The sequence below is a fragment of the Mercenaria mercenaria genome, chromosome 9, assembly GCF_021730395.1.
Source record: "Mercenaria mercenaria strain notata chromosome 9, MADL_Memer_1, whole genome shotgun sequence".
NCBI classification, from domain to species: Eukaryota; Metazoa; Mollusca; class Bivalvia; order Venerida; family Veneridae; genus Mercenaria; species Mercenaria mercenaria.
Window position 1 is genome coordinate 5,771,562 of NC_069369.1, and position 22,250 is coordinate 5,793,811.

Below are 22,250 nucleotides of genomic sequence, written 5' to 3' on the forward strand. Positions count from 1 at the left end.
AATCAGCGGTCGCTGGTCGCGTTAGACAAAAGTCGTTTAGCACAAATATTTTAATAGTAAAATTGTTCGGGGGGAATTCAAAGTGGTCGTTAAAGACAAATGGTCGCTGAGGACACGTGGTCGCATCCACAATATTGACTGTATTTATTTATTCAAAATAGATAATTCAAAAAGGTAAAACAACAAATACAACAATATTTTACTGGTTTTATTTTCGAGAAAACAAAAATCGATAGTACCGCAAGACCGATGCTGCTCTCCGCCGCGGAGATAAAATTTATTACCGGTGTCGATGTAAACTCTACTTTTGTTTTCCATCCATCTCAAAATTGACCAAAAATGTTTTTTTCCCCCAGGATTTTTGGCTAAAATCGGGGGGGAGAGGGGGGGGGGGGTATCTACGGTAAGTGATAATTTATTTTAAATGTTTTCTTTGTTGAAAATGCTTATCATCTTTGATTTCTAAATAGTAGAGAAAAATTTCACCTTCCTGTCTACATTGATGACAGAATTTTGGTTGGAACATGGCAAACAATATTTCTAAAGATGGCCTTGGAAAAAAATGCATCGTCCAGTTAATATATGTATATACTGCTTGAATTATGCATGACATTACCATTCCCATTCCTCTGCATGTTCTTTTATTTTCATTTTGTTTAATAGATGGTACTGGCGAAATGCCAAACATGCCTCACCCAGATATGCCTGGACAAAAGACGAAAAGTAGGTTGTTCTTGTGTATTACTACACAGTTAACAAATTGTGAAAAAGTAGTGCCTTCACTAACACGCTTATATATTTCTCTTAAAATTTACAAAGAAGTGCCACTTAATTTTTTCCAACTTCTGTTTCTCTACTGCCTGTTGTATCAGAAACTAGTAGTTAAAAGAGTTAAATGTATTCTTACACAGAATTTGTGTCATGTTGCCTATCTTTATACTGGTGGAGAGAAAGCAAAATTTTTGTACAGACACCAGCCTTTTTTCCCCCCTTGAAATTACCATGCAGATGTCGGTATGTCCGGTTGGTCGGTCGGTATGTAGACCAGTCCATTACTGGATGATAACTCAAGAACGCTTGGGCCTAGGATCATGAAAGTTGACAGGGAGATTGATCATGTCCAGAAGATGACCTCTATTGATTTTAAGGTCAGTAGGTCAGAGGTCAAGGTCACAGTGACCCTAAACAGTTAAACAGTTTCTGAATAATAACTCAAGAATGCTTGGGCCTAGGATTATGAAAATTGATAATGTGGTTGATCATGACCAGCAGATGACTATTGATTTTGAGGTCAATAGGTCAAAGATCAAGGTCACAGTGACCCAGAACAGTTTAAGTTATATGGTTTCCGGACGATAACTTGAGAATGCTTGGGCCTAGGATAATGAAACTTGATAGGGAGGTTGATCATGATCAGCAGATGACCCTTATTGATGTTGATGTCAGTTGGTCTTAGGTCAAGGTCACAGTGGCCCAGAACAGTTAAACGTTTTTTGGATGATAACTCGAGAACACTTGGGCCTAGGATCATGAAACTTAACAGAGAGGTTGATCATGACCTGCAGATGACCTCTATTTATTTTAAGATCAATAGATCAAAGGTCAAGGTCACATTCACCCAGAACAGTAGAACTTTTGTATATAATTGACCAGATAATTTCTGTTCCTTGTGCAATTACTGAATGCATCGTGGGGGGGGGGGGGGGGGGGGAACACAATTTGTGTTCTACATGCTTTTGTTACCAAAGTGTTTTGATGATGTGGAAATTGTAGTATCTGATGGCTTCAGTGTTTTAGGTCACCTGGGGTATGAAATGCTCTGGATTAGCTAATGTGATCACTCATAGTCCATCATCCACACTTTCCTTCTAATGACATCTCATCTGAAACCATTTGACGGAAGTTCATGAAGCTTGGCATGGGTGTGCATGGTCTCTACTTGTCCAGGAGTAACTTTTAATATTTTCTATTATATATATTTATATATATAAAAAATAGGAATATAAGAAATCTTTGTATCAGAAACTGCCTGTCCAATTTGCATATGTTTCTATGGTGACTTTAAAACAGTTTCTTTTGAGTCTGTGGAATCCTTGTAAAGTCCTCTTCCAGTTTTGCCCATTTTAGATTCTAGCAGAGCTAAAACTATAAAAACTTTTTGTTGTTTAGCTTACATTTCTCAGGTGAGCCACTTAAGGCAATTGTGGCCCTTTTGTTTCTTATCGTCTCTTTCCCACGTAAAATTGAATGATGTTAAAGCAGGCAGTCTTTATGGAATATAGCGGCTAATATTACCTAAGATTATCTTAAACTTAATTTTATGTACTTGTAGATTTAACATAGAAGTATATATTTTTAACACTGAAATCATAACATAGATTTATTTTAATGTGTTAACTCTAAATGTAACATAGTTTTAGCTCATCTGAGCACAATGTACGCAATGATTTTTGCCCAAGGGTAAGCTTTTGTGAACACCCTTCACTGGCGTGTCAGTCATCATTTCTTGATACATTTCTTGTACAGTTATAAAATTTAGGCTAATGTATATGACCAGAAGCCCTTGAATGATTTAATATTAGGTCTGAAAATAGATATGTTAGTATGTTGAAGCCATAGTACTTGCAGTTTATAGTAAAGGTGATATGAGTTGCATTCAACTGTGACCATTACAGTATTTTTCTTACCAAACTATTTTTGAGCAAGATTTGATAATAATTTTATGCCTAGAAATATCAAAATATATTAGTTTTATGAAACATTCACAAACATTCCCTGTAATGTATGCTCCCCTCCTGAAAATGTGAAGACCGCAGTATTGTATATTTATACATGTATGGTTTATTTCTATAATTTACAAGCTGTTTTGTTGTAGGGAAATGGAGTGTGTCCCCACAGTCGGGTAGTTTATGTTTCATTTTTATACAGCAAGGTCAAAACAACATGGGTTCCAGTTACGACTGTCTTACAAGTCTGTTTCTATATAATGTTTCATATAGTCTTATCTATAAGCTGGAAATAGCCAGTCTGATGCTGGTGGTTTTTATTGATTTATAACTTATAATAGGATATAGTAAACTGACAACAAATACATACTTTGATATCTCAGTTACAGATCTGTTATTAAGATCACTTTAAACTGTCTTTTACCATCTGAAACATTGTTAAAGATGCTGTTTAAACCTGTTAATGAAGACAAAAATGTTTATGTAAGCATGTGACTTGGGACCACCTCATGTTTTGCTTTGACTTTTGTTTTGACTTTACTGCAATCACTGCCTGCAGACATCCACTTTCATACACTGGTTAAATGTATGTACTGACACAGTGTGTTGCAGTGCATCACTCCTGTTATTCCTTCTCTATAAATCATCTATTTGCTGTCTCTGTTATTGGAAGGTTTCAGCCACACACCTTTTCAGCTTGTCAGTCACTACATCAGTCAGGCTAGCTTGCAAAAGACTGATTGTTCACGCAGATTGTTGCCATATGTCGTTTACTCTTAAGTCTGACTCTAGGACTGGTAAAGTTACCATCTGTCGTTAACTTTTAAATCCGACTCTAGCACCAGTGAAGTCATCGTATTTATGCTGTTAACTTTAAGTGAGACTAGGTACTGGTGAAGTCGCCGTATATGTCATTAACTTCAAGTCTGACATTATTTCTGGTAAGGTCACTGTTGTATCATTAACCCTTTGCCTGCTGGCGGCAGTAATTCTGCCTTTGCGACCAGTGCAGACCAAGATCAGCCTGCACATCTGTGCAGTCTGATCATGGTCTGCACTGTTCGCTATTCAGTCAGTGAATTTTCAGTAAACACCCCTTCGAATAATAAATGGTATTGCCCAAATTGAATGATGGACCAGTCCATTATAGAAATTTAGCAGGCTCAGGGTTAAGTTTGACTTGAAAATAAAGCATATTTATCATTTAAGATGAGGAAGGAAAAGTGGATGTCGTTGATTTTACACAACGTTAAGTTTGATGCAATCATTCTTGTTGGGAAAGGTTCTGCATCTTACTTACCTCTTGTTTATATGAAACAATAACATTATTGATTTACTAACACTGTTATTATTAATAAATTATTGGTTTTTATACCAAGAAAAAAATTAACAATTTTATATGAATGCATTGTAAAATTCATGCAAAAGTTGTATTACAACTAACACTGTTATTATTAATAAATTATTGGTTTTTATTCCAAGAAAAAAATTAACAATTTTATATGAATGCATTGTAAAATTCATGCAAAAGTTGTATTACATTTCTTTGAAAATCAAAAGTGTCTGTCCAGGAAATTTGTGGAAAAAGTGTGTTCACAACAGAGTTAATTTTGCCTTTACAGCTTGATAGCTATGAAATAGTTGTAGAAATTACCATATTCCAGCTATAAACGGTCATTTCCTAATAAACATTTCTTTGGGATATACTTTACCTTGGGGATATACGCTACCCTTCTGGAAATGTTGTCCACCAGTTATGAGTGCAAGGTAAAATAAATTGTAAGAACTCATTAAGCTGTCAAAGTTCTGTCTTCTAATAATTTATCTTTTGCTACTTATAATTATGTTGTGATAACCAATCGCACATGTAGAGACTAATTGTAGGTAGATTTAACTCCAGTTGTTAATACTAGTGACAGTTAATAACAACAAAATATGGTGTTGTTCACCAAACCTACACAGTCATAGTAGTTTGATATTATTTGAGCCGCGCCATATGAGAAAACCAGCATAGTGCATTTGCGACCAGAATGAATCCAGATCAGCCTGCGCATCTACACAGTCTGGTCAGGATCTATGCTGGTCTCTTTCAAAGCCTATTGCAATTATAGAAACCATTAGCAAACAGCATGGATTCTGACCAGACTGCGTGGATGTGCAGGCTGGTCTGGATCCATGTTGGTCGCAAATGCACTATGTAGGTTTTCTCATGGTGCAGCTCATTTTATGTTGGTATGACTATGTACATGTAGAATTTCATTTTTGATATGCTATGAACTGTAAAACATCAGAGCATTGTTTATTCAAGAAAACTTGGCATGCCAGTCTGGTATTGATATTTAAAGCAGGTATATTTACATATAGAACAGTTAATGATGGAAACGGTATTAGTACCAATGGTTTAACCACTGGGAAACACAGTTTAAAATCTGATTTATAAGATTGCATGTTTCCCCTTAACTAAATTTACATAAAATGTACATTTTATGGTTCATATTAAGTAAACATTACCGGTAAAGCAAAAATCAAGTTTGTCAATCATTTGTTTGCAATAGCTTCTAATATCAAACTTTTTTGGAGGGGGGGTGGGGGGGGAAACATTGTTTGAAACATAGAGAAAATTGAATAAGGTTTCACATCTTTTAGAATTTTGTTGCTTTGACTCTCAGACTTGTCCTAAGCTACCGGTATATTCAGGGGCTCTTGCCACAATGTCAATTTTGTAGGAAAGTTGTCTTGTACCAGACTACAGCATTCACTATATAGGTGTATATGGTCATGATAGGCCTGAAACAATAATGTTAACATAAAATATACAAATTTCTATTTATAGATACAACACGACAGCCGGGGAAAAGAAGGAAGCGTAAATCTTCTACAGGAAGTGCTGCTAATGTACAGAATAGTGTTGCTCCTTCAGGGAAGAAGAACCGTTCTCCAGGTCCACAAGGCATTAATACCTCAGTACCTGGGGTAAGTAAAGTGAGTCCTTACTCCATTTCTTATAAACACATCTAAATATTACAGAATACAAGGGTGTAAACTTTTTTCACCACTTGTCCTGTAGGACTAGTAGCCAGAATAATTGACTTGTCCATAGTGAACTCGGGAGAAAAAGTACTCACACAGATATTGCCAATTGTCATTGTGGGTACACAACCTTGACAGAGACTGATAGATTTTAACTAGATCTGTCTTTTCTTTAGTTCAAAACATCTTAGTCAGTTATGTTATAGTTACATAGGTTGTGTTGGAAGGTTTCTGCGGGTGCCACATTTTACACAAGGAACACTATTGTTAACTGTCTTCCCATAGAAAAATAACCTACTGCAGTGAGACTACTTTTAAATCTACTGTAGATCAAATGTTTGTTGCATTATTTTTATTTTCTGATTTGATAGTGAACAGCCATATTTACTTTATTTAGAATTTAGGACTTGTAACTTGTTAACAGTATGTATTTGGTGATAATGCAGGCTAAGTTTGATGCCTGTTTTCTCATTCATTTTGTGAATGTTAATTAGAATAAAACAATCAGAAACATTATCATTCTATAATACTATAATTTAATACTTTGACTGTGAATTTTTGAGTTGAGAGAACCACTTTGAAGGGTTTTGAGTTTGGTCTATGGTAAGCCTGTGTCTTTGTGTGAAAATTTGTTAGATGATACCATCAAAGTAATTTGTCTTCCACCACTGAGTCATGTAAAGAAGTTGTCAGTGACTTTGTAATCGGAAGTGCTGGTTCAGATCAGTGTTCCTACTGGCATTTAAAGTTGGGGGTGAAAACTGAGTTTTTCTTGCTTTTTTGCACCCCCCACACTAAGAGACGTATAATAGCTGTCTCCAAAACCGGGGCTACAAAGTACCATTTGGGGGTTTCTGGGAACACTGCAGATCCATGAACAGTGTGACTGTTACATAATAAAACCAGTGTGGAAAAAATTAAACCTGTATCAAACTAATTTTCTTCATAACTATTACAGGATGTGATGGTGGTAGGAGAGCCAACATTGATGGGTGGGGAATTTGGAGATGAAGACGAGAGACTCATTACACGTCTTGAGAACCAGCAGTTTGAGAATAATGCGAATGAGGAGGACAAATTTGCTGCCAGTTCACCTGCCCTACAGCAACACAATAGTCCATGGGGTGGAGATAAAAAACCACCGATACCTGCGTCAGGGGGGCCACAACCTGTATCAGATGTTGATACAAAAACTGAGCAATGACTGGATGAGATTTGTGAATAGTTGTAATATTGGAGTTGTCTGGCTCATTTTTATGAGCGTGTTGCTCATTTAAAATGTTGCTGTTTGACTTTTAAGCAGTGGTAAACCTTGGAGTGTTCAGTAAAAGATCAGAATTGTTTGTGAAGGTATGAAACATGTTTGTAATGTTGGATGATGTCACTTTATAAAGTAGATGCGGAAAGACGGGTTAAGTGACATTCAGATGTGGAAAGATGTAAACAAAAATAGTTCAGAGTTTTGTTGAGTGAATGGTAATGAAAGAATTGTATTTAATTTCAATGACATTGTGTAAATAAAATGGCAGATATAGTGTACACTGAAGAAGTTTGACTTTGTAATAGAGAAGACTGTCTCAGGTTCAAGTTGTAGAGTAGATGTTTGTTTCCATGGCAACCATTTTTGTTTCCATGGCAATCAGTTCTTTTGTAATTGAATCATGTTGAAAAGGGACTAATAATATATATTTTAAGAAATAATTTAAAAATACAGTAACACAAAAACTGTTACCTTGGCATGTAAAGCTTTCATATTTAATTAAGGTATTTATAATACCAATAGTTTCTCTCTGAGAGCACTGGTGGCATTTGCCTTACATGTAAGATATCATGCTTGCTGGAAAAAAAATTTAAAACAGTTGCCATAAGCAACAAAATAATTTGTTCTAAATACTGCAGAATTATTTCAGTAATGAAATACCTAGTAATATTAACATGAAATTATATGTTAGTAGTGGTAATTGTTGCTTTCTTAAAATAAATATTTTTTGCCATCAGTACGTCTCTTGAGAGTGTAGAAATTAGTAAACCAAACTCAAAGGCCATTAGTAAAATATTTTATCTGTACATTGCATTTACATATTTATATAGTCATTTCCATTTTGTACATTAACATGACCACTAGTCTGAACCTATTCATTGTAAATGTCATGTTAACAGCCATATATGTTAGACTTCATATGCATTGGTACAATATATTTATCATGTTTATACATGAACTTTAGCGTTATTGCATTTTCTCTGACTGGAAATCTCAACATTTACTGTTTTTCTTCCTCATTTTGTATAGTGTATATTTTATTGCAAGTGAATGTACTTTGCCACTGAGGCAGTTTCTATACAGACTTGTTTAAATCTTCAACAACATGCTTGTATTAAGTTTTACATACTTGTCTCATTGTAATCTCTCACACCAGATGTCTACTGAAGCTCTGTGGCTTCCGGACTGATAAACTGAACTAGTAGACCAGTCTCTGAATGCCATCTTGCCATTGGTCAGTTAGTAGATTGTGCTCGGAATCGACCAATCAGATGTTGACGTTCTTTAGACTGATTTAATCCCAAACTTTTTTTGATGTCCTGGAACACTGATTTTCAAACCTGGTGGATGAGAAAATAATACATTAGCATAAAAGTCTGTTAGTACGGTATAAATACATGCTCGTCGCAACGTACATATTCCTTCATTGTAAAGGGTAAATTTTACATGATTTACTTGCAGTTTTGTTTTGCAGTTTGTTAATTATCTTACTTTGTTGTTAATTAAGAGTGACATTTATTTTGTGTAAACATTTATTGCATTTTATTGTTCTAGACATGTTTTAGCAACACTTACCAGTATATTGATACAGTATTTTTCGTGAGTTCACTTACTCTATTAAGGGGCTGCCTTGACGAGATGGTTAAGGTGACTGGCCATTGATCACTTACACCTCTCTACTGTGGGTTTGAATCCATTTTTTTCAAGTGAGGAAGCTATCGAGCTGGCATACAAAAGTTTTTCTACACAGGTGCCTGTCGTGCCCGAAATAAAGTCACAAGGGGGTATCTTGGGTTGTCCTCTATCATAAATAGCTGGAAAATTGCCATATGACCTAAGAAATCTTGCTGTGACTTAAAACCAAAGAAAAGTTCTTTAAGTAGTTGAAAGTAATTTTTTGCTGATTTGAATTTTTTTCAAGATCAGTTATGCTGTTTCAACACTATCATTCTGTTTATATTTACATGCATTTTAGGAAAGGTTTTTACTGGTCTGTTAAGCCCTTATACCTCTGTTATTATTTACTATTGTTTTTTATCTGAAATGCTGTAAAAAATTTCAAATATTTCAGACTAGGAATTAACATGCGAGGTAAATTAAGGCAAATTGGATAATTTTCACTTTTATTGTAAATTTATAGGTACATGTATGTGTGTACTTAAGTTATACACATCCGTTTCATTTTAAACCTTCCAGCACAGTTGGAGAATGCTGGTATGGCAATTTTGTTATTTTCAACAAAAATTAACCGAGAACAACTTACATTTGTGTTTTATGATTTATACATATTTACAGTAGTAAGGTAGAATTCACACATTATTTGTTTCCAAATAGAAGAAAACATAGAATAGATAAGTCTGTCATTTGTTAAAGACAAAGAAGGAAGAAGAGCTGATATCAAAATTCTAAAAATAGCCACCCACCAGATTCCGGAGATGTACTACTTTTCATTAGGTTGATACAGAAAGTAATGACAAAAGCCTGATAATTTCTTTCTGTTTTAAACATAAAACATGTATACTTTCTCAGTTCTTGTTTGTTAATTTGAATTCAATTTGGTAGACACTTCTTAATCTTTTTAGACTTGTGCACTTTGCAAGAGCTTCAGAGATATTTATCATATTAGCCCTTATCATGCTTGAAACAATTGATTCTGCCTTTGCGACCAGTGTAGATCATGATCAGCCTGCACATCCATGCAGTCTGATCATGATCTGCACTGTTCGCCATTCAGTCAGTATCTTTTTGATATGCACCCCTTTTACCAATTAATGGTACTGTCCAGACTGAAAGATGGACAAGTTCTTTATAGAAATTTAGCCGGATAAGGGTTAATAGAAATAAATGATTATCTGGTATCTTCAACTCTCTTTCCTCAGCTCCTGTAACAGAAATAGAATTTACCTTGTGTAATGGTAGTCTCCTAAGTTTATTGTGAGAAACACAAGAGCTTTTTGGATATGCAAATGTACTGATACCTAGATGTTTTGATAAATTTCTTTTGGAAATCCTGTTTGAAAATGATGCTGTGCATTTGAACATCTATTGTGAGAGGACAGGTGCTATATTTTTGTATTTTACATTAATGTTGTATGTCAGTCCATTACCTTGTTACTTCTAGCTCATCTGGAGTAGCTTTGTCATTTTAGGTTTTTGTACAAAATAAATAAAATATTCTAGAAGCTTCCGGTGCTCCTTTAGCATGCAAGATCTAAACTTTTTGCCTACAACGTGGGGAAAGACTAGGTTACTGGGTAGGAGATCACTTTATCCTTGCCCTAGGAAAACAGTAAGCTACATGTGCTCATATTGTATCATAATTTGATGTCATTTTATGACACCATAGTGTACGAGCAATTTTCAGTTTACAAAATCTTTGAAAATTTTGCAATAATATTAACGGTAGGTAAGAACCCATCTCTCGGTTTTCCATTCCATGCTGTTCCACAGGTATGGCAAACCCTGTGTTACACATGAAGGCATGTAAGATCCTTCTTGAAGTCTTATCCAAGTGGCAGAACATGTAATTTTAGGTGGATTGGGGGGATTAAATCAGGGACCCGAGACTTGTTAGTCTTGCATTTTATCTCTAGATGACCGAGTCTAGTTTCCTTAACAAAGAAACCTTTCATAGTTTTATATTAAGTCTCAAGTATTAAAAGAATGTTTCTAAGGTTAAAGGGATAACTGCCAAAAGTGCTTCTTTAAAGTCTGTTAGTTACGATAGTTTTTCATTCAGTTTGGAGTGTGTGTAAAATAACATCAACTGTTTGTAAATGTCAAAAAGAAAGACATTTGTTGTTAGTAAGGAAAGTTGTTAAGAATGCCTGTTTAACGAGTTACTCTATCAGCATAAAAAAATATGATAACATTTTTTACTTTAACTTTATCTGAAATAAAGATCTTTATTGTAAGTGTGAGGTGTATATACAACAAAACCTTATGAAAATGGAGTTTAAATCGTACAGCTGTGTTTATTAACAGCTATAAATACTTGCAGAATCATTGCTGAATTTATTCATTTCTTAAAGTCGACATAGTTTTATATATTGTTTTTTGTCTATCTTTATTCTTGTTAATGAGGTATGAAGAGTAATGCCACTTTTTATTAGGTCATCTTCATTTTTCACATTGCTGACCTGTTAAAATATGTTAAGGTATATACATTGTAATCTATTAACTTTGTTGTTCTACACTATGTATGTATTTGAAATAAACTCCTTTTCCGTTAGAAGTCTCAAACCACAAAAAAAGTAAATATTCCTTGAGTTGTCACACAATAAGAAGTATTCACACTGAAACAGACTCCTGCAGTGTTTAATAAAACAGTAAATGAATATATATTTTACATTTATTCAATACAATGCAGATATGAAATGATATAAAATTTAACCAAGTCATGACAAGACAGAAAATGATTTTGTTTACAGAATTAAATATTTTTTTATGATCACAGAATTTTTTATTTTGACTTCATCTTAATATAAGGAGTGAAGTTAATACTAACTTTGGCCAGTTGAAAATATCAAATGAAATCATTTCAGTGTTAGGTGTAGACTTCAATCTTCCATGTAGACAAATTAACAAGATAATCTGTTCAAGGGGTGGCTCCAGACTTTGGTCATTTTGTTTTTGAAATTTATGAGAGCACTTGTTAATAATTAAGTATTAGGTGATTCCAAATTTTCAAAGTAGATAAAAACAGTGGCACAAGAAAAATTCGGAATCGTTACTACTATATGTAATATAGCGATAACACCTGTAGATTATAAGAGATAATATTCATCTTTAGTTTTATATTCCATGTTTACAAAATACTGATATTTTGAGGTGAGTCTGGAGGTCAGGCCCTTTGAGGATAGCACTTTGATTTGGAGCTAATCTAGTGTGACCACATATTTCTTGGAACATGTTAGTAATGTAAATTCAGTTATTCGTATTAATTGTAAAATGTTACATCGATTGACTTGCTGTGAACAGCAAATTGAATCAATCAAATGTATGTATAAGACACATTAGATCATTTTTATTGTACATTGTTAGCCATCAACTTTGTAATATATGAAATGAATAAATTATTTATATTGTAATGTTATGAATTATTTGTTATTTCTTGATGTTCACCTGTACTGTTACATTATGTATAGCTTTGGTTATGTCCAGCCATGGCCTCATACTGATAATCTCCTTCATCATTAAGTAAACTTCAGATGATCAGTCTGTAAGTAGAGTATGTAAAGTTGTAAAGCAAGGTATAATAACCTTCACCCTGCTGAATTCCTATACTGGACTGATCCATCTTTCAAATTGGGTAATACTATTTATTATTCGAAGGGGTGTTCACTGAAAATTTACTGACTGAATAGCAAACAGTGCAGACCTTGATCAGCCTGCATGGACATGAATTGGTCTGCACTGGTCGCAAAGGCAAGGTTACTTGCCACCAGCAGGCTAAAGGTTAAAAGGAACACAGTTCACTATTTTCTAGCTCCGATTTACTTTACGTGGAAATGTTGTTGAACTACTCTTACACTATTAGGTTCAAACTTGAAAGATGAGAGTTATCCAAGAAATTTTTACTTTTATCAAAATACTTGAGTGATTAGAAATGGATTTATTACTGGCTTTTAAAACAGTTATTCCTCATCATCATGCTTATCATCTGGCATAAGGGCTATAACTCTCACACTAATATTTATTGAATTATCCCCCTTTTTACTTAGAATTTCAGGTTAACGTTTTGCTGCACTTTCACTCTGTTTTAGTTATTATGCCCCCCTTCGAAGAAGGAGGGGCATATTGTTTTGCAGATGTTGGTCGGTCTGTCGAGCGGTATGTAGATCAATCCGTTTCTGGATGGTAACTAAAGAATGCTTGGGCTTAGGGTCATGAAAGTTGATAGGAAGGTTGATCATCCCCAGCAGATGACCCCTATTGATTTTGAGATCTGTATGTCAAAGGTCAAGGTCACAGTGACCCTGAACAGTAAAACGGTTACCGAATGATAACTCAAGAACACTTGGGCCTAGGATCATGAAAGTTGATAGGGAGGTCCATCATGACCAGCAGATGATCCCTATTGATTTTGAGATCAGTAGGTCAAAGGTCAAGGTCACAGTGACCAGGAACAGTAAAATGGTTTCTGGGCGATAACTCAAGAATGCTTGGGCCTAGGATCAGGAAAATTGATAGAGAGATTGACCATGACCAGCAGATGGCCCCTATTGATTTTGAGGTCATTAGGTCAAAGTTCAAGGTCACAATTGCCAGGAACAGTAAAACGGTTTCTGTACGATAACTTGAGAATGCTTGGGCCAAGGGTCATGAAAGATGATAAAGAGGTCCATTATGACCAGCAGATGACCCCTATTGATTTTGAGGTCAGTAGGTCAAAGGTCAAGGTTACAGTGACCGAGAACATTTAAACCGTTTCCAGACAATAACTTGAAAACGCATGTGCCTAGGATCATGAAACTTGATAGGGAGGTTGGCCATGACCTGCAGATGGCCCCTATAGATTTTGAGGTCAGTGGGCTAAAGGTCAAGGTCACATTGACCCGGAACAGTTCAACCCTTTCCGGACGATACCTTGAGAACGCTTGGGCCTAGGCTCACGAAACTTAATAGGGAGGTTGAATATGACCAGCAGATGATCCCTGTTGATTCTGAGGTCAATAGGTCAAAGGTCAATGTCACATTGAACCAGAACAGTAGAACGTTTGTTTACAGTGAGCAAATAATTTCTGTTCCTTGTGCAATTACTGAATGCATCAAGGGGGGCATTTCATAGTTGACGAGCTCTTGTTACCAAATGGATTTTATTCAAACTTAAAATAACTGTCCACATCATATGACACAAAAGATCCATAATTTTTCATGAATTATGCCCCCTTTATGCTTAGATTTTAGGTTAATTTTGATGTATTTTCACTATATCTCTGTTATAACAGAAGGGAATAACAATTGTTCAACATCATCACCCACTTCATATGACACCGCCTCGGTAGCCTAGTGGTAAAGCGTCCGCTTCGAGTGCGGGAGGTCGTGGGTTCAATCCCCGGCCGCGTCATACCAAAGACGTAAATAATGGTACTAGCAGCTTCCTCGCTTGACGCTCAGCATTAAGGGGATAGTGCTAGGACTGGTCAGCCCGGTGTCAGTATAATGTGACTGGGTGGGGTATCATGCCACGTGTCTACGGCGTGATATTCCAGTGAGGCAGCACTATAAAGTTGGGCATTGTGCTCACTGCTACAAGTAGACACCGTCGTTTATATGACTGAAAAATTGTTGAAAAAGACGTTAAACCCGAACACACACACACACTTCATATGACACAAGTGTCATAATTCCCGCACCAATATTTTATGAATTATGCCCCCATTTTACATAAAATTTCAAGTTTTAATGCACTTCCACTATATATCTTGTACTACCAAAAGGATTTGATTCAAACTTGAATAGTTTTTCCACATAATCATCATCATATGACACAAGGTCCATAATTTTGGCACAAATATTTAGTGACTGTGTCCCCATTTTGCTTAGAATTTCAGATTGATTTTGTTGCTTTTTTCACTATATTTCTGTTGTTACTAAATGGATTTTATTCAACTTAAAACGGTTGTTTCACATGATCAACCACATCATATGACACAATGTACATGATCATGCTGGCACCAAAATGCTATATGAGTTATGCCCCTTTTTACTAGAATTTCAGGTTCAAGTTGTGATGCACTTCTGCTCTATCTCACTTATTTGACACAAACTTCAAATAGTAGCTCCACATTTCTAATATTAGCTACACGATATGACACAATGTCATGATGCATTTCTTTAGCAGAAATTTTCCATGAATTATGTCACTTTTATACTCTTATTTAATGTTTTGATAAACTTCTCTATCTCTTATTACTAAATACATTTGACACATACTTAAGTTACTGTCCGATATCTTCATCCTCATTGGAGTCATTAAAGACTCTAGTGACAGCTCCAGTTTCCTCAGATGTGCCCAACTTTACTATCCAGCATCGAAACAGTCGAGCGCACTGTCTCCTATGACAGCTCTTGTTTGCCCAGTCTCAATGAAGCTCTGAATAAAATCTACAACAAGTTCGAAACTGGGTCATCTGGGACAAAAAAAACGAGGTAATTTATGTCAAATAGGAGAAAAATCATTGCTAGTAATTGATAGGTCACATTTCTTATCATTGTATGATTGTAACACACTGCTACGAATTTGCCCGAAATATCGCTCTTTTTGAGCCAGGTAACCTCAAGGGCATGCATCATTAATAGATAATTATAATTACATGCATCTCGCTCTGTGGCAGAGAAAAACCAGCATGATAGTAAGCATGATTAGATAATGATCTTTAGATTGCTTATGATAAGGGGAACGCATTTCTTTTATATGAGTTTGCAATAGAAAATTATTTGTTTTATATACATAAGTAAAAAGAGATAAACATTTTTCTTTTTAAAAACAGTTTTATTTTCCATTTTAGTATGATAATAAAATATTATTAACAAGAGTAATAAATTGAAACAAAGTTTTATCTACAATAGAAATGATTTATAAAGATATTTTTACTACAAAACAATTGGTTAATGCATATATATATATAAAAAAGACTTATTCTTAAGCATGAAATGCATGAATAGTTAATATATGCTGACACATTTCTTTTAAAAAATGAAAATGATAAGAATTTCTGATAAGAACTTATTTCAATTGCAAAAAGTAAGATATGTGAACTGTGTATGACATCGATATATACATATAAAATATTACAAATTCTAAACACCCGGACCTATATGTTGCCTTTCATAAATATTAAACATTATTTCACACACTAACAGAATACAAAAGTGAACAGGGCATTTCAAATTTAAAGTGCGTAAATAATTGTTAAGTCATTCATATATATTTGATGAAATAATGTAATGATATCAGTTAAAGAAAGCAGAGTATAACTATAAATGCTGTTGTTTGTATGTCTTTATGTATGATTTATACATAAAATATTTAATAGATCTTCTAACATGTTATTTTGCTATATCCTGAAAACAGCTAAATAAGTTCCGTGAAGCGTATTACAATATTTTCTAATTATTCTCCAGTTAAAGGAATTAAAATGATATACTTTAGGATGTACTTTAGGATGGATATTTACAAACTCAATACAGTGTGTGCATTTCAGGCGCGTAGCTACCTATACGCCAGTACGCCCGTGAATCCACATAATTTTGCCATTTATTTTTTTTTTTTTATTTATTTTTTTACATCTTTATCCTAGATCTAGACTGGATGTGTTCCAATTAAGTAATTAGTGTACTATATATATATAGGTGTTAGTTTTAGAACATGTCCTTGGCCGTAGCGAGACTAAATTTTACCGAGGCAACTGAGTACGCACATTTGTTCATGGTTGTTGGGTAAATTTGAGTGGTAAGGCAAAGCGACGACAGTCAGATGGGTAATAGTTAGGGAGGTTGTGTGCCACACTCTCTCCCATAGGAGGGTTTGTGGGGGATCCCCCAAGAAAAGTAGGATATTTGATAAAAACACACTTTGTTGCGCTGTTGTTATAATTAAAAGAAAAAACATTACCCGTTTACTTCGCGATCTACCCCGAGTACTTATACTGATTTGTGGTTCGTTTGTAATGTGTCTCTCTTGCGATGGAGGTCACAAGACCTACTTTTTGGGAGGTGTATGAAGAATATTCTTCTTGATGACGCTTATTCGAGTAAAATTAAATGTAAAAATGTTCAAACCATTTTCCCTATTAATGTTGCTCTCATGCTGAAAAGGACATAAGTATTCTCTAAAAAAGTTCTTCTTTCATACAATGACAAGGTGGATATCATTATAACTCACATCAGAGATAAGTGCAAAATGCGTATCAAATCATCAATACATTATTTGTGACGTTAACTTAGAATTAAACCTCATTAGGTTGAAAAAGAACATTCAAATAGATATTAATTGATGATTACAGCATAAATGAAGTTTCATCAACAGCAACTTAGCGCTTCATATTCTTCAAAATTAGTGAAAATAAACCGCACAGTTGTCCCATCAATGATATTTTGATAAAATGAAATACATATGATATAAACTAAAATGATAAATAATTAAGTTTCAAGTGATTTTGCTTTTGGCACCAACAAATTCGTCGGTTTATTTTGAATCTAAACCATGCTTTGAAATCAGATTAGGGTTGGAAAAAAATTGAATTTATATTGTAGGAAAGTAAACATAAAATCGCCAGAAAACGTAGGATGTACAAACTTTTCTTGTGGATTTTTTTTTGCTCCGGTTGTAAGTGCCCAAGTACGAAATGACGATGCGAAGTGCGCGAATTTCAATTCGGGATCCGAATGTTACACGAATGAAAAATGCAATCCTTGTGAATGTTTGGTAATAACTATTTGGTACGTTTTAACACGCCTATTTTATTACATATATAGGGGGTCAAGGCGTAGCGCAACCAGTTCTGAAGCTATTCAGCGGGAGGATGTGAAAAAGGGAATCCACTTCCCTTTGTGCAGGTCAGTTGAATCTCCCCAAGGGTGAAGATTCTGGGAAAAGAAATAGAACTTGTAGCTTCTTCTGAAAGCGACTGGTCAGTATGACCGGAGTAGATCTATAATGCACATGGCAGGCACGTAACTCAACATACTAACATACGCACAGACATATCGTCATTTTTCGACAATAAAATATAAAAAAAAGAAAATCAATAAATAAAATTTAAAGGCTGAAGAGATGAGGTGTAAGATGAAATAAGGATTCAGAGACTTTTCGTCACGCATTTAATGTTAAACTGCGATAGATATATACATTACATCCTGCCGTAGCGGCCACCTACAGGTATTAATTAAGGAGCTATTTTAGTATCATAACATTTTTTTTATTATAAAATACTCGTACAGTTTTGAAGGAATGGTAAGTATAAACGTGCAGCAAGAAGTTTCTGTCTCTTAATATCATTAGAAAGCAGCAGTCAACAGCTTTTTTTCTCATTTTGTTTTACAAATGCAATGACGCTGCAGCTTATAATGTGCATATAACATAGTAATGTGATCCAAGCAACTGAAACGCAAAATACGTAGTTTGCAGCATTCATTTCGATATTTACATTTAAAAGCAATTTATCCATTGTATTGTAAAAACATTTTTTTTGCATTTAGCCGCAATGTTTCGATTATGATACAAATGTATCTGATATGATATACTGTCATTTTTACACAGTAAACATATTTTGACTGCCATTATATCTGATAAATCTTTTGAAGATTACTAAAATTTCTTCATTGACGTGTCTGAATGATGAAAGGATCATGAAAGGATATCAAATTATGTTTATCTGTCATCCACTTTTTGCAATAGTGGCAAAACTTATTTTGACATAAACCAGTATGGTATCATCTACATTTGAGCACGGTGAACATTTACAGTGAAATTAAAGCGCGCGACTACAATAGAAATTATTATATGAATCACAATTGTGTAATATTTACTAAGCTATAGGATTAGGAGTACCAAAATCTGCATTAGGTAAACATAAAACATTTATTTTGACCGTATCCCGTAGTTTCAGATATGCATATTAAACCGAATGTTTTATCACTCACTGAACTAGCTTATAAATAACATTAAAAAGTGGAACATTTCAACTGAACGACTGAAAAATCGAGATCTTATTTTTTTTAACATGTCCTCGTAAGTAGGAGTCCGAAATAGATGCAATAATTTACTCAATGACTTGTAACAGTTTTTATTGAGGGGAGCAGATTGAGGTATGTGGTATTTAAGATCAAACAAAGTAGTCAAGCTACAGCCCTGTATTTACTTCTGAAATTTACAAATCTACAAAAATACAGTTTACTATTATACACTGGCACTAGCTTCATACCCTTGCCTGATCTTATCATTGCTTCTTTCGATCTTTTATCGCCCATTTTTAGGCTTTGATTGCAAATGTTACTTAGCGCAATGAGCAGAGCGAGTGTGCCACGCTACGCATCCGTGGAGACATCTACAGGCTGGTATTTTCGGATGATGATGAGCCTGGGGAATATTGAAAACATTAATCTGAAATAACCGTAGTACGATACTATACGTCACTTAGTTGTGACGTCGTAGATATATGCTATAGTTTGTTCCATAGTTTTTATAACGCATCTATTCGAATAATACTTTCCAAACCGAGATCAGATTCTTGAAGAACGGCTGGTAATTCATACAGCTAAGGCAAAACAAAATTTGGTTGCCAAAAATAGTCGCCTTGAAAAAAGTCCACCGAGGCAACTGAGGCAGAAAAAATCGACCGAGGCAGAAAAATTGACCGAGGCAAGTGCCTCGGTTGTCTCAGACGAATTCATCCACAAGGATTCCAGCGGTTTCCCTTCTTGACTTACACACAATACATCCAAGGGGACAACTGTCACGGTCATAGACTGCCTATACTCTACGTTTTATCATTAAAAACAACATAATAAAATTAAGAACAAAGATTTATTTAAAACTTATTAAAATCCGCTATAAACTTTACACGCACGATGCAGCTATATAGGTAATTTAACAGAAATTTGTTTGACAACACTGTTCGCTATTAAAGATTTTTCTATTCTGTTTTTGGTATCTTCTGCCCAAATGTTAATTACATTTATTTACTATAAAAACGAAATAGCTATTTACGATCGCGCTGTATGAAATTTTACAGGTAATTTTATAAAAAAAAAATCGGTTGTTTCTATTTATTTTTGCTTAACATTCTGCTATTATCTTATCAAAATTGCCTTAGATTTTCTAGCGGTGCTGAAAGTTTCAGGTGATAATATTAAATAATGAATACATTATCACTGTGTAAGTAACGCCTAAATTTTGCGGTGTGTACATCATCACTACTGGACTTGCCTACGGTTGCCGGTGTCCCGGACTGTGCGCTTGTATGTCACCATAGGTCCCTAGCTAACACATACACAAAAGAATGCTGGCCTAACTTTTAATGTTTATTTTGTAATGTTCTTAATTGTGTCCTTCAAAAAGTTATTTTGAGGCCAATTATATTAGTTCTATTTAGATTAAAGATTACACTGTTTAAAATTTGCTAAAATTGAGTAAAATTCGATAAAATTGGTAAATTTTGATAAAATCAGAATCGGCCTTTGCGGAAAAATGGAAACACAAAGACTCGGATTTCTGACTTTTATTTGTACCAAAATATCTTTAAAATTCTGTTCTAAAATTAAAGTTAAACATAATTTAGTAAAAACCGATGACCATCTTTGTCGAAATGTAAAGTGGGTGCAAGCTTTTGTCTCCTAATTTTTAAAATCATGGTCTGAAATTGGGTTATATATATGGCTTAAAATTTGTATTGGTTTATAAGGTTTCTTCAATTAGAGCTACCATAAATTGTACAATTTTAATCGGTAATATCAACAATAAGAGCTTGAAATATTATATAATTTTCTGCAAACGATTTTTTCGCCGGGGGCTCTGCCTAAGGACCTAAGCGGTCCCCATACCCCTCACCTTTTTGGTGAATCCTCTTTTCTTTAGGCCTTCCTACGCGCCTGCATTTTAAATAATGTACAATTAATAATGCCACTCGTTGAACACATTACGAGAATACTGGATTCATTTACAACCTCTTCTTAGAATACAAAATAATAAACAAGGAAAGATGAACAAGAATAGTCAAATGCATTGCAGAATTTTACTGTCTGACAAGGGTACAGTTCTATTTCTGAGCTATTTTTTTTTCAGCATTTTTTCTTCAAAACTTAGTAAAACCTGATAATTAGTGTCAGGATATTACACTCCTTCAGGGATTAGGGGTATCCTCCAGGCACATGTCATAACATGTTTGATTAATCTCTGCATATCTTGTTAATATTACTTAACTGGTATGACATTTACTGCTACGACATTAGATCAAAATACACAAGTTTATTTAATTATCTATATATTCTAGATAATCAAATTAAAATGATAATTATGTGGGATGAAAAATTAAGATGACTATGATAAAAATATATCTTGTCACTTTGCAATAATTTTAAAATAATCTTTCAAATTCAAAATTATTTATATATAAAAAAGTTTTGACCCTGTTTTTTATATATAAAATCTAATCTTTTTCATTTCGCTGATTGTGGTTATTGATACATACACAGAATGAAAGGCAGCCTGTACAAATAATGTGATAACATAAGATAAGAATAATTAGTATAGTTGCAGTGGTGCTGACTTTATAATCAAGCTAATTGATAGCAATCATACGCCCTCAGTAAGAACCTAATTAATACCTTGGTGTGATAAGAAAAGAAATTTTGTAGTATCTTTGCTTTTCCTGGGCTTGTTCCATGGACTGAACAGGCGACTTATAGTTCTGCTGTATCCCTGTGATTCCAGCAAGTATACAAAATTTGATTCCAAATGCATATTTTATTTCGATGTAAATTAGATATGAAGTCTTGTTTGTCGCATTGTGAAATTAAATAACCAGTCCATTTTAGAAACTTAGCAGGATAAAGGTTAAAAGTCGATACAAATGTATACAATTTCGGCAAAACTAATTTTTACCAAATCAAAGCCTTTCAACGGAGCCTGCGCATTGAAACCTGACTGAGGAAGAAAGTTCTTCCAGTAGAAGTTAGACGCAGTGCTTTTTACCAGTCATCTAGGGAATGTTTCGGGACTTGAGCGTAAATGAAGATCAAAAAGAACAGGAGCAAGCAGACGACAGATGTGAGAGTCATTTTCCTACTAAACGTGTTTATCCTTGCGTACATTTGTTTTACCTGTTCATAAAATCATCCTTTAAAATGTCCGTCTTTTGCGAAGCGTTGCGAAAATAACAAATCATTCAATAGTTATACTGGCCTTGTCACAGGAAACTGGCAAAGATCTCTAAGTATGTTCAAAATAATAGTTAGATAAACTACAAATTTATTTTGGATTATTCTATTGCCATTTATTTGGTGTAGTTTAATATTTCTTTTTATCATGTGTTCATAAAACTTCAAATTATCGAACTTGCACATTACTTTACATATTATAAATGTGTATATTTGTAGTCAAATTCGATAGAGGCCGTTTCCTACGTGCCAAAAGGCCCATAACTGCACACATATTCGAAGGTAGTTTTAAACACTTACCAGTTCTCTGAGAAGAAGTTATTTTTTTATAAGAAAGAGAATAATATAGA

General features: G+C 34.4%; 1 protein-coding gene across 6 annotated transcripts in view; it reads left to right on the forward strand.

The window, feature by feature from the left end:
* The window catches only part of LOC123547664 (LIM domain-binding protein 2-like), a 43,218-nt gene extending 31,106 nt beyond the window's left edge, over window positions 1–12,112 (forward strand). For 2 of the 6 annotated variants that reach the window (XM_053550740.1, XM_053550739.1), the window contains exons 7-10: window positions 664–723; window positions 2,876–2,902; window positions 5,560–5,708; window positions 6,715–12,112. In XM_053550740.1, the coding sequence (XP_053406715.1) occupies window positions 664–723; window positions 2,876–2,902; window positions 5,560–5,708; window positions 6,715–6,960 (482 nt within the window). In that variant the 3' untranslated portion in view covers window positions 6,961–12,112. The remainder of the gene's footprint in view (window positions 1–663; window positions 724–2,875; window positions 2,903–5,559; window positions 5,709–6,714) is intronic. The other 4 variants (XM_053550741.1, XM_053550742.1, XM_053550743.1 and 1 more) reach the window with 4 other exon arrangements.
* Window positions 12,113–22,250: the final 10,138 nt, after the last annotated feature.